Source organism: Drosophila sulfurigaster, chromosome 3 (assembly GCF_023558435.1).
Source record: "Drosophila sulfurigaster albostrigata strain 15112-1811.04 chromosome 3, ASM2355843v2, whole genome shotgun sequence".
NCBI classification, from domain to species: domain Eukaryota; kingdom Metazoa; phylum Arthropoda; class Insecta; order Diptera; family Drosophilidae; genus Drosophila; species Drosophila sulfurigaster.
Genome location: NC_084883.1, coordinates 42,788,673 through 42,801,931, shown reverse-complemented (window position 1 = coordinate 42,801,931; position 13,259 = coordinate 42,788,673). Strand labels below are relative to the sequence as shown.

Genomic DNA, 13,259 nt, shown 5'->3' with positions numbered 1-13,259 from the left:
TAAAAATAGTACAAGGTTTTAATTAAAGCAGCATTTATTAATTAAAAAAAAAAATTCATTCATTAAACTGTTTCAGTTGATTAGCATAATCTGTATTAGGATTAAGACGCAAAAAAACAATCAGGCAATACAAAAGTAAATGCAAATGCAAATGACAATTGTACATTTAAAATTCCTTTATTCAAAGTCTTTTACTAAGAAAATGATGTCATTTAGATATAAAAATCAAATAACCAAAATTATTACTGTATTTGGCATTGTTTCTAAATCAGTTGTTGTTCAACTTTTTTGTAGTTCTGGTAACAATATTTTTGTGTAGAAGTCTTTAATTGGTTTCAGGATTTATGCAGCGGCTCCTCAAGTCAAATGAAGTCACTTTTTTTGTATTAATATTCAATTTGGAGCTGAATATTTTGTTTGGTATTGAATTGAAACTTTTTGGTTTTAATTTGCGTATATAGCCAAGTTGTTTTTACGTTTTTCTTGGCTATTTGATTCAAAATTAAAGACTTTTTATATCAACTTGAGTTAAGGTTAGAATTTTGAGATACCTTTTAGGGATGAGTATTATCAAAATACAAAGTGTAGCTTTCTAGCTACAATAATTTGTATACATATGATACATATGTATATAAGAACTAAGATTTAAAATACTCCAAACTTTGCAAGTGGAGCTGCGGCTTGGTCAGCAGGCTCAACTTGGGTTGTATTATCGAATTCAGCTAAGGTTGGATTACCGAATTCAGCTAAAGTTGCGTTGTCAACTCCAGCAAAAGTTGGATTGTCGAATGCAGCTAAATTTGTGTTAATTTCAGTTGTAGTTGGATTGTTGGCCTTAGTAATAGTTGTGTCAATTACTTGTGGTTGAACGCATTTCTTTTCACACGATGCCAAGGAGCAGTAGCGATTTTTGTTGCCTCCACAGCCGTGATAGGACATTCTCCTACAGGATCGTGTCCTGTTGCTGTAATACAACATATGATCATTGGCTATTCTGTGACAGTGGTTGGCCCGCCTAGTGCCAGAGTCCCTGCCACCAACACAGTTTCGTTCAGCTATAAAAATATTCAATAATAATTTCAGAGCTATTTTTCCATTTCAATTACTCACACGGCCGAACTCGTCCACGACAAAACTGCGCCTCATTGTGGATCAACATGAGCGCCAGGCAAGCCACCAATAATATTAATTTCATTTTTAATGCATTCCAAATGGATCTTATAGTCGACAATTTGATAAACATAACTAAAAGCAGTTCACTCACGATGCTCAGTTATAATTTACATTAATATAAGCTTTCAGCTTATATCTTTAAATAAAACATATTGTTATTTATTTATTATTTCGCCTTTTCGGTTGTTAACTTGTTTGTTTAACCGCTACGCAACTTCTAAACGATCAAATTTGATGGACCAGCTGCTAAGCGAGCCACAAGCAACCGCTGTTAATTAACAGAGGCGAAGTTAACAGCATTTGAACAGCAGCAGCCTAAAAGTATGCAGTAGAAATTTACAATGTTACAACCAAATGTGCGTAGAAACTAATCTACTATTGCACATATTGTAAGTGTAGTACACTTAGTGTACTTAACTTTGAATAAATAATATAAACTATTTCAAAGAATTTCTATTATTTGTAATAATAACTTTTCAACATTAACTTATTTTTCATTAAATTTGTGGAGTGTTCTGATTTAAGTAATATTATTGTGTCACTGCTTCAACTGCATTTATAAATTTGTCATTTTCGTAATGAAAAGTAGCATTCAAAATTATGCTGCACAAATAAACTTTATATTGTTTTCTTTTAATTAAGCAAAATTAATGGATTTTTATATCCATACACATTAAAGTATACGTATTACGCACTTTTTAGCACAATCATATGAAGTGCAAAAGCGATTATTATTGCCACCACATCCTTTGAATTTGAAAGCTTTGCAGCCTAGACGGGTCTTATCGTAATACCACATTAGTTTTTTGGCTTTTCCCAGCACACCAACTCAATTGATTATGACCCTCATCCTTAGTTTCATTACAGCTTGGTCTGACTTTAATTGAAATATGTTTTAATTCAATTATGAAAAATCTTTAATGACTTACGAGCACGTCCCAAACAATTGGTGGCCTGACTGTTGACCAGGAAAATTGCTAGGCTAACCAAGAATAGAAGAAATTTCATTTCGAAAAAACCAACTTAAACTGAGTTCAAATTGTGATTTGTCAGCATTTATATTGAAATTTGTTGAGGTAAATTTAATAATGTTTTTCAACAGCTGTTCCTAAATGAAACAATTTTTCAATGAAGCTTTATTTCATGTGAGAAAAACACTCTACATTTATTGTTAGTTATTAGTTATAATATTTCATTCATTCATTATTATAATCCATTTCATCTTCATCTGCATTATAATTGCGTTGGCACAATAATTTGCAATCAAACAAGCTGCAAAATCGATTTCTGTTGCCGCCACAGCCAAGATATTTCATTTTGTTGCAGTTTCCACTGGCAAAATAATACATTTCGGGATTTGCATTTCGAGAACAGCCTTCCACATCAGCGTGTCCAATATCTTTGTGCTCGTTACAAGTGAATTCCTCTAGATATTAAGTATTTCAGTAAAGATTAGTTAAAGTTCGAGAGTTTATAAAATTTTACCAACCTTGGCCTCCATCACAATGAATAAAGTGTTGAGTGTAAGCTCTGGAAAAGAGCATTAGAAATACCAGAAACTGCATTTAGAATAAACTTTGCTATGCTGTTCAGTTGAAAGTTGAAACTAAGGCGCTACTTTAAATATATTTGCTTATATAGCGGCACTGCAAACGAAAAAATAGAGTTCATTGATTAAACGACAGATGTTCGTAGCAATAAATTACAGTAGAACCTCGCAAAAATGGCTAAAAAAAAAAGCAAAAAATTGCATATATATAAATTAAATTAAATTAAATTATGAATTGCAAAAAATTGATAACAAATTCATTAAAACGAAACAAAATTACTCATTAAAGCAGTTTAAGCATTACTAGCGCCATCTATCATGCGGTAGTAGTAAACTTCATGTATCAGCGGCTGTACATTGAAATTTGTGAATTGGGTGCCAGGTTGAATTGTTTACGAACACCTGTCGAGTATTTGTTATTTATTTAACGACTTTTATCATTATCAGCTTGCTATATAAACAACCTTTTATCTAGAGCAGCGTCAGAAAATTAAATTTGCAATGAACTGCAGTTTAGTCTGGATTTTCTTAATACTTCGTGCAGTTCATAGTCAAGCGCAGGGTGAATGCCTTGGTACTGTTAGTCCCGGTAAGCAATCGAATCGAAAACCAAGCCACCTTGTCTTTTAACAATCTTTCTTCAGCTGATCCGAAATGTTTTCCGGATAGAGATATAGGACATACTAAAAGATCATACTGCAGCAGGAATGCCAATAATGTCATGTGGTATTACGATTCGTCTAGCGGATCCTGCAGAGCATTCGCCTATAAAGGCTGTGGTGGCAATAAGAATCGTTTCTGTACTTGGGAGGATTGTGTAAAAGAATGCAAAGGATTTGACAAAGCTTAAACTAAGTATTTCACTTCGTAAATTACATTTCTTTCCATATTGTTGCATTATTAAAACATTATGAAAGAATTTCAAAATAGTTAACACCATTAAAAGTTCTTACAAACGCATATCCCCAAATTAAATTTCTGAATTTGTAGTCAAATTTTTTTAGTTCAACCAATAATTGTGTCATGAAAACATATCATTAAAGGCTCGTCCAAAGACATACTATACTATTATTCAATTAAGTCATTAGACCCAGCCTAACACAATTGAATACGTTAAAGTTACATAAGAGCCCAAAATTATTTCAAACTAACTCATAATTAAATTAAGTTGTACTAATAACTTAATTTATGGTATAGTTTGTATAAGGACTGCACGTAACCTAATCGCTGGTAATGAAAATACATAATTTATTTTCTTATATTTAAAATTAATTTTGGAAACGAATTCACTGAATTTACTCAATATTCATTGTCTAGACACAATCAACATTAAATGCATTTGTACTAATATTCGAAATTAAAATTAGAACAAGTAAGAAAGCTTCAGGTACATATTGGGAATAAAAGCAAAACAGTGAGGTATTAATTTAAAAATATACCAATTTTATATTCAGCAAAATACTAAAAAAATATACCAACTATTTGGTGTATTGATATACCACTACATTAAAAATATACCATAGAGTGCAAAATACACCAGATTGTCAGCCAAAACGAACAACTAAATAACTTCTACAATTTTTATCTGATCGCTACTAAATTTTAAAGATTCATAAATACTATAGTTATTCTTGTATGTACTAAAAATTCAATTTATATCGATAACAAGTGCTGTCGAATAAAAATGATATCTGCATCTCTTATAGTCTCTGAGATTCAGTGTTTCAAACGGACAGACGGACAGACACTCATACGGATGGCTATATCGTCTCTATATATATATTCCTTAAAGGGTCGGATATGCTACCACAAAAAGTTATAATATATGTACTTCCAAGCTATGGGCAGCGGGTAAGTATTTTAAATGATTGCAAGTACAAAAAGGTTAAATATAAAAGGAAATCAAAATGAATTCAATCAATCAGATTAGTGTATTATATATTTTTGAAGGCAAGTATTTAATCAGCAGCTGGAGCAGGAGTTGGGTCAGCAGGAGCAGCTGTAGTTGGATTGCTGGGTTGAGGTGTGATTGGGTCAACGGGTCCTGGACGAACACATTTCCTTTCACAGGACTCCAAGGAGCAGTAGCGATTCTTGTTGCCCCCACAGCCGCGATAGGACATTCTCCTACAGGATCGCGTCCTTCGGCTGAAGTACCACATTTCATCATTGGAATTTCTGTGACAGTTGTCGCCTCGCCTAGTGCCAGAGTCTCTGCCGCCAAGACAGTTGCGTTCAGCTATAAAAACGAATAGAATTTATAGAATGTAAATGATAATTTCAATGTTGTTTTTTCTATTTTAATTGCTCACCTCGGGGAACTCGTCCTCGACAGCGCTGCGCCTCATTATTGACCACCAAGAGGGCGAAGCAAGCGAACAATAAAATCAATTTCATGTTTACAAAAGAACACTTTAAACGAACTGAATGATTTTAATGGAAATTAATTGTGCTTATATACGAAAATCTGATAAAAAGTATCAAGTTATTAAACAGCTGTTGGTGAAACGTGCTTAATATGATAAAAGCAACACGCTGAATAAATCAATTAAATACTGATTGGACCATTGTATTCCATATAAATAAAGCAAGTCTTAATAGGTTTACTTTAGTGTTTTTGTTACTTACGTGGTCAGATATGTTATTCTAAATATACAAATAGAAAATGTCAACAACTTTTACAAAACTTTCATTTTATTTATATTTTAAATTATTCACATATTTAAAAAATTATAAAATCGGCGGAAAGTGATCGACTGTTACATCATCTGCGCTTAACCATAAGTAGATATATAAATTAGATGGATCTGATTATGGCATATACATTATAAAAAGCATGTGATTTAATTCTACATGGATGCAAATAGTCTATGAACATTCTGTTCGTCTTATAATCTTAAGATTGTGTCAATTGTAAAACAGAATAATAGTATTTCATTTAATTTTATTTTCGCAGCTCTCTCTAGACAAATAAAAATAAAGAAATACCATTAGAAAGCAAGGAATCACAAATTGTTAATGGCTTTCTTTTAATGCATTTGAATGCTTGCTTTGATACAACATAAAAAAGTATTATTAATATTAATTACTTATTACAGCATTAATTATCTCCGAGATTAGCAATTGAGAATGTTTTCGGTTTCCCTGAAAAGTATTAACATGCACTGTGCTACAATTCAAATATTAGTATGATTAACTTGATTAGCTGCTGGTTCGATCACTGTTTCGAATTCATAATTCAGCTTATTAAATGCATTTAAATTTCGGGAAAGAACTTAAAGAGATTGACAATTCCTCATGCATAATTTATGTCAATATATTCGGACCAATTTTCTTGGAATCGCCATTTCTATCTTGCAACGCGATTCCTTCTTCGGAAGCATAATCATCATTTGTTGATTGAATTCCACGACACCTATTAACAAAAGTATTTAGTATTTAATTTATGCAATATTAAACATTTTAAAATATTTACCGATTCCAGATAAGTTTCAACACACTTCGCTTGAGGACAAAGAGAATAAAGATTATGATTCCCTGGGCGCAATTGATGTAGTCAAAGAACGAGAAGAATGCGTTCGATGCATGATTGGTCGACAAATATGAGAAAATTTCAAAGAACCACACAATTCCCATGAGGACGAACAGACGTACGAACATGCCAAACCTGTACGGTGATAATAATAATAAAAATGATCCATCTTTAATCGTCTCAAGTGTGTAGAATATCTTACGTTTGTTTATTTAAATAGACGTGTTTCGCACGATCCTCGGGTAACGTTTGGCCTATCAATTCCTTCTTCAATTGCACAATACGAATGGCCTGAAAAAAATGTATCGAAAGGTGGGTCACATTTATCGATAGTATCAACAAAGAATAATCGAAATAATAGTCTAATTGATAGATGTCATCAATTTTACTAACAACAAAGAATAACCGAAAAAAGAGTTTAATTTAGCGATTGAATCGATTTGAATATCAACAAAGAATTATCGAAATAATAGTATAATTTATCGATGTTATCGATTTTACTATCATTTTATATCATCACTGATATAAACAAACTATTTAAATGAATCTATCTGCTCGCTTCGTTTTTGTTTTAAGAACTTCAAGACTTACCGTCAGTGTAAACATGATTAAGTTAAAGATGAGCTGCAGGGTAATGATTCCAAAGTAGTATATCATCGCAGACCAGCCATCAACTGTCATCAATATACAATTTTTTATAGATTTGCGTAAGAAACGTTTTCGTTCAGTTAATTTACTTACCGTTAACCCAACAAGAGTAGAGTGCAACTCCTGGTAGAACAGCCAAATATCTGTTGTCTTCTGTACTTAAAACGCCATCCAGTATCATTATGATTAGGGTTAGAAGCGCTGCAACTCCCCAGGCATACTTATTGTATTTGCAAAACTGCAACTTCACAGCGTTGCGTTGAACATTGTAATTGTTGCCCTTGAAGCTGGCCCATAAATCATAGCTGATGATTGTTAACCAGTTGAATCCCGCCATAACAGCGAAGTATCCAAAATAACCTAGACAAGAATGCGATTTAAATTTAAAGTAATTTTTTAACGGAAAATATCAATTCAACATACCATTCAATTGACAGATTTGTAACATAAGCGACCTGAGATGCTTTTCGAGCAACAGCCCAGCGAATGCCACACTGATGCAAATCATATAATTTACGAAACACAATCCATGCAGATTTCGAAGTTTATCAAAGAAAAGATAAACACAAATAGTCAATACCAAAAAGATGATCGAAAGAAACCGAACTGAAAGTAGAGATACAAATTATTCATATATTCTAGAAGAATATTTACTTCCTTCGCTTACGTAGATTATAAATCAGTTCACTTGGCTGCTTGTCGAAGCAATTATGCGGGACCAGGGTTAAAATCGTACCATTTGTGAGAGGATTGAAAATTTGATGAGGTTGCAGACAATAATCCTGCTTGCTGAGACTAACCAAACCATAGTGCCTCAATAGAGTTCCATTCTATGAACAATATTTAAATGTTATATTTGTATTAAATTGTATATTCAATAGAGATTACCTCAAACAATGTCCAGCCTGCGTTGGCTTCATTCAAAGCATCCAGATGAAAGTGAGCACTGCAGGGGACTGGCAAATCATGCTGAACTATGAACTCATTAAGTACATGTCTTCTGACCACTGTGCCATTGTTTAGCGTTATGTTCACCATGGGATCGTATTGCAACTCTTCTGTAATATCTTCGCTGCACTTACGTTCATCATCCACGAGCAGAGCATTCTTCTGGCAACAGAATCTTATGCAGGTGCCCAAGTGACAGGCACATCCACGTAGATGTTTTTCTACTTCCTCTCTGTCTCCACCCTGAAGAATCTCGTAATCATATTCCCCAGTTTGTTCTGGGGGAATAATGATGTTCTCATATTGATACGATCCATTTGCCAGCTTTTGGCTTGACAATAATTTTACTGTATCAAAATAATCGCATCCTGGAATGTCAGCCTTAATACTGTTGATAAGGAGCACTATCAATACAAGTCCTTTATATTTGTGCATGTTTAATGCATGAGGAGCACCTGAAAATATGCACGAAAATATAAATTGGCTTAGTAATTCAGCTTAGTATCAGTTCTTGTTACATACTAGTATAAATACAAGGCTCATCAGGGAAGCGATGCAGTTTAGGTTTTCCTTTAGTAATGTGTCTTCAATATGAATTATTGTGAAAAAACTTTAGTAATGAGTGTTTTAACACACTCGCCAATGCCGGTGGTGGTTATGGGTGTGTGTATCTGGTAAGGCAGAAACACTCGGTAGGAAATTATGAGAGGACAGGCACGCACATATGTACATCCATACGTAACATATGTATGTATGTAAGTTGAGATGACAGAAATGCCGACGGCATTTGCTCATGCGTGATCAAGAACTATTTATTTCTATACAATTTAAATTATACAACAAAACACTCGAGTGTCTGTGAAAATACTCAGATGTATGATCAAAAACCAGGGTGTCTAAGGAAAACCAAGGGTGTTTTTCAGAATTTTAACAGATACTCATAAACACAAGCCATTTCGTCATGAGTGCAATAATGATCGGCTGTACGAAGCACAACCACCCAAAATGCACGAGTGTCTACATGCCGAGTGTCTAAAATGAGATAAGCCCAAGCCGCTATCATGGTACAAATTTATCTGTACACTTTTTGTACACGTTCGCTACGAAGAGCTTAAAGATAATTTTAAGTTTCAATTAAGCGATAAGAATCTCTGCGATTCAGTCGGATTTAAACACCGTCGTGTACGCATCATTTGTTGTTTTTTTCGTTTGTCACCAAGTATTTTACAGAATGTACATTTATTCGTCGAACAGGAAAGGCGACTTACAGTGGCATTCCAAGTAGTATGAAAAATAGTTTTATATTCAACTTAAAAAAGAAAGGAATTTCAATTTATGCGTTATCGACCCAAAAATTCTGGGACGTGTGTGCGCCGAAAAAGTTTTGATTAAACTGAAATTGAAAAAGAAACACAAAACATAAATTCTTTTAAATACGCACATACGCAAAGATAAATACAGTGGATCACAGTTTATTTTAACCACCACCAACCGACAACTTTGAATCAGTATACTGACCAAACTAAAAGAGGTATTAAATTTTTATAAATGCAGGATTTTACTTTAATGTTTTGACTTAAATGATATTCATTCATTTATCCTCTAACGTTTTCTTTACTATATAAAATGATTGAAAAATAAAAAATAAGCGAAAAAAATACCACAGCTTATTTCAACCAGCAACTTTGCAGATGTGCGAAGATCAGTTTCCTAGGAAAATAACAGTTCCTTATTGATCTATTGCTTTGTGTATAGTATTTTCAATGTTTAGAAGTTCGATTTTTGACATTTCAAGCTTTAGATCTTAAGAGATACGCGTATTTTATAAAATGTATATATGAATCACAATTGAGAAGCACATTTGAATGGGTATTTCTGTCCAAAGATTGATGAATTGGTACATCTGAGTTATTCGACGGAGTAAAATGAAAGAATATCGCTAAAATCCTGAGTTTAAATAAATTTAACACATTTTTTCGTTTGGCCAGTAAACTGATTCAAAATTGTCGGTTGGTGGTGGTTGAAATAAGTTGTGATCCACTGTATATAATTCTCCACATGTGTTTGGTGGATACATATGTACATAGATTCAATCTATAAAATTCAATCAAAAGCCACGTTCGATATATGTACACATATGCCCATACATATGTACATATGTTCTACATACGTCAATTAAAACATCTCGAATTCATCACCAATTTACCATAAGCATTTGGTGCTCGTAAAATAGTTTCAGTTAATTCTTTTCTAGGAATTCTCAAAATATTCATGAGCAGTAAATGTGTGTATGTATCTATATTTTGGTTGTTGAGAAGTGAGAGCCAATGTCACATCGAAATTGAGAGACACATTGATCCTATAGCAATGCTCTCTAACAAGCGCCCAATTGTGTTTTAGTAGCAGACAACATACAAGATTTCTTCCAGTCACGTCTTGTGTAGACACAAGACGAGAAAAGAATTTATCCTTTCAGTTTGCCGTATACGCGGGAAATTTAAATTTCCCTCGGCTGCGCTGGCAGAATTTGTACTTGACGTTTCTTGTAGAAAATATGTATGTATGTGGTCCAGCTCTTGCAGAAAATCTGTGCTTAGATTCTAGTGCGTAGTTCGGAATATGCAAAATAAAAATACGCTCAAAAATATATGCAGTAAATAAAATGTTTATTGTACTTCAAATTAAATGTATTTAAACTAAAACAATGAGTACTTAAAATTATATATTATCTAAACAGTTTTACTTATAACTAAATAATCTAATAGCTAAAAGAAGAAATTAATTTATTTCGCCGCTTTCTATATTCTTCGCCATGGACAATGCCTTGTAGTTTGTATTTTTATCATCCAACATACATACCTCTTTCGTGGTCCTCAAAATTGTAATTATAAATACAAATACAAATTAATTTTTAATTTAAATTAGATTAGAAAAGTAGTTTAAAAATATTAACAACTTACCTTTTATTGTTTTATAAAAGACGCGCAGGAAAAAATCAACTTTCTTGTACAGCACTCACAAAACAAATGACGCATTATACACAAAATTGTACATGTTGAGAAAAGTAGGCGTTAGAGAAATTACGCATTGCGCTACACCAGCAAGAAGCTTTCTACAAGACAAGTCATCTAGCGATCTTCAGGACTGTCTACCAGTCACGGGCTTTGCATGACACGAAACACAAGAGTTATACTCACTTCTTACTTACATATTTCATTAACACACACAAACAGACAACAGTTTTTTCATTATCTTCTCAGCAGTGTGGTCAGAATTAAGCAAATTAGTTGTTAATCGGAAGTTGACCGAAACGTGCGCAATTATTTTTATTGTCCCCTCGATTAATTACTGTGACGAGAGCCATTCGAGTTTTAGTATTCACAATTAATGGAATAAATTCGACTGATCCATTCTAATTTCAACTGTTTTGGAATATGTGAAATAGTGCGATATTTCGGCAATTTGTTCTTTAAAGGTTTATAACGCGATAATTTATGGTTTATGTTTGATATCTTGCACTAATTTTAAACAATCACAAATAATAATCTCAGCTCAATATGCATTAAACCAACAGAATTCACTGAAGTCTTCACCACAGCAACTTTATAAATGATGAAGAATGAAGTTATTTATATTTTATAAACACACATAATCTACAATTGTGGTGAAGCCGGTATTGTATTTAAACATTCTAAGCAACAACAACGTGATAATTATAATTTCCTTAAGAGAATCGGCTTGTGCTCTATTTCTTCCCTTCTTCTTTGTTTATTTTGTTTCTCTGAGAGAGTTTTTCTGTCACTAGCTCAACAAGCAAATCTTTACACGAAAAACACGAGAACCGCCGATTAAAGGAGGTAAACTTCATTCATAAATTACAATCAGTTGTTAACACTAAATACCATTACAATATATGTATATATATATACCGTAAAACGTAAAAAAAAAACTATAGATAAGCGTCTAGCATATGAGAGCAACAAAATTGAACTAAATTCGAGGTGCTACCCAGACATTCGCCTGACGTAAGCGAAAGAACTCATTACGTGTGTATGTATGTGTGTATATTTCGAATATACTCATCCGCTCTTTTGACGTTCTCTTTATTTTTATACACGCTACCAATAGGGTAGAAATGTTTGGTGACTTTGGAAATGCAGGCAGAAGAAGGCTTCTCCAATCCTATGTTATAAAGTAAATGTATTCTTGATCAGGAAAGGAAAAATAAACGTTCTAGTATTTAGTATAGTTTATATTGAATTTGGAAAGAGTTTCGACTAGAAAGTTAGAACATTTTGTAAGAAATCAAATCAGCAGAGGTTTTGAGAAAAAGTTCAGAAGGAGTGGATAATTTAGCGGACAAAGTGCCGATTTGTCATGATCTGATAGTACAATGGACTGTACGGCAACCTCGGTCATGCCAAGACTGCAAACGTATTTTAACCCATAATTTGTATCTACTGAAATGTCGACTGGTGTAATTAATGCAATTGCGCTACATCCACGATATCAACAAAATTATTAAATGAATCTATCTGAACGCTTCGTTTTTATTTTAAGAACTTCAAGACTTACCGCCAGTGTAAACATGATTAAGTTAAAGATGAACTGAAGGAGAATTAGGAATTGTGTGTGTGTTTTTTTTTTTTTAAATTTTCTCATATTTGTCGACCAATCATCCATCGCACACATTTTTCTCGATCTTTGATTACGTTAATAACAGTCAGGGCATCATAATATTCATTCTCTTTGTCTCCAAGCGCAGTGTGTTGAATTTTATCTGGAATCGGTATTTCACGAATATTAACAATTAAGTATTATATTTGTGATTTAAACTTTCTTTACCCAGTAGTTGTGGAATTCAATCAACAAATGATGAGAATATTTCCGAAGTAGGAATCGCGTTGCAAGATAGAAACGCCGATTCCAAGAAAATTGGTCCGAATATATTGACATAAATTATGCAAGAGGAATTGACAATCTCTTGAAATTCTTTCCCGAAACAAAAATGCATTTGATAAGCTGACGAAGCAGTGATCAATCCGGCATCTAATAAATGAAGTTAATCAAACTAATATATTAATTGTAGCACAGTGCATGTTCCATTCTACCATTCTATAAAGTATATACATATACATATTCTTGATCAGCGTCAACAGCCGAGACGATCTAGCCCAGTCCGCCGTCCGTCTGTCTGTCTGTCCGTCTGGCCATATGAACACTTACATCTTAGAGACAATAAAAGAAGGAGCTATAATTTTGTTTCGACAGCATTTGTTATGTTTGCACGCAAATCAGGTTTGTTTCCAATTTTTACCACGCCCACTTCCGCCCCCGCAAATCAACGAAAATCGAATAACAAGCGTAATTTTAAAACTAGATCTGCGAATTTTGGTATATGGAATAATA

General features: G+C 33.3%; 4 protein-coding genes and 1 long non-coding RNA gene across 6 annotated transcripts; 1 reads left to right on the top strand and 4 right to left on the bottom strand.

Annotated features, from left to right (window-relative positions):
• Positions 1–186: 186 nt before the first annotated feature.
• Positions 187–1,410, bottom strand: LOC133843379 (uncharacterized). Its single transcript, XM_062276895.1, has 2 exons — positions 1,111–1,410; positions 187–1,055 (listed from the first exon to the last, which is right to left on the bottom strand). Exons 1-2 carry the CDS (start codon positions 1,241–1,243, stop codon positions 646–648), a joined length of 543 nt encoding a protein of 180 aa, XP_062132879.1. The 5' UTR covers positions 1,244–1,410; the 3' UTR covers positions 187–645.
• Positions 1,411–1,771: 361 nt separating this feature from the next.
• LOC133845216 (uncharacterized) lies at positions 1,772–2,796 on the bottom strand. Its single transcript, XR_009894711.1, has 3 exons — positions 2,663–2,796; positions 2,103–2,599; positions 1,772–2,050 (listed from the first exon to the last, which is right to left on the bottom strand). It is a non-coding gene; the product is annotated as an uncharacterized LOC133845216 (long non-coding RNA).
• Positions 2,797–3,136: 340 nt separating this feature from the next.
• LOC133843214 (kunitz-type serine protease inhibitor LmKTT-1c-like) lies at positions 3,137–3,977 on the top strand. Its single transcript, XM_062276654.1, has 2 exons — positions 3,137–3,311; positions 3,367–3,977. Exons 1-2 carry the CDS (start codon positions 3,224–3,226, stop codon positions 3,570–3,572), a joined length of 294 nt encoding a protein of 97 aa, XP_062132638.1. The 5' UTR covers positions 3,137–3,223; the 3' UTR covers positions 3,573–3,977.
• Positions 3,978–4,638: 661 nt separating this feature from the next.
• LOC133843288 (uncharacterized) lies at positions 4,639–5,159 on the bottom strand. Its single transcript, XM_062276757.1, has 2 exons — positions 5,035–5,159; positions 4,639–4,961 (listed from the first exon to the last, which is right to left on the bottom strand). Exons 1-2 carry the CDS (start codon positions 5,068–5,070, stop codon positions 4,644–4,646), a joined length of 354 nt encoding a protein of 117 aa, XP_062132741.1. The 5' UTR covers positions 5,071–5,159; the 3' UTR covers positions 4,639–4,643.
• Positions 5,160–5,721: 562 nt separating this feature from the next.
• LOC133843287 (G-protein coupled receptor Mth-like) lies at positions 5,722–11,869 on the bottom strand. Of its 2 annotated transcripts, none has more exons than XM_062276756.1 (9): positions 11,780–11,869; positions 7,791–8,305; positions 7,570–7,732; positions 7,326–7,508; positions 6,996–7,262; positions 6,846–6,928; positions 6,457–6,545; positions 6,198–6,389; positions 5,722–6,137 (listed from the first exon to the last, which is right to left on the bottom strand). In XM_062276756.1, exons 2-9 carry the CDS (start codon positions 8,283–8,285, stop codon positions 6,029–6,031), a joined length of 1,581 nt encoding a protein of 526 aa, XP_062132740.1. In that variant the 5' UTR covers positions 8,286–8,305; positions 11,780–11,869; the 3' UTR covers positions 5,722–6,028. The 2 variants fall into 2 exon arrangements, with proteins under 2 accessions (XP_062132740.1, XP_062132739.1); XM_062276755.1 differs by lacking the exon at positions 11,780–11,869 and adding an exon at positions 9,119–9,224.
• Positions 11,870–13,259: the final 1,390 nt, after the last annotated feature.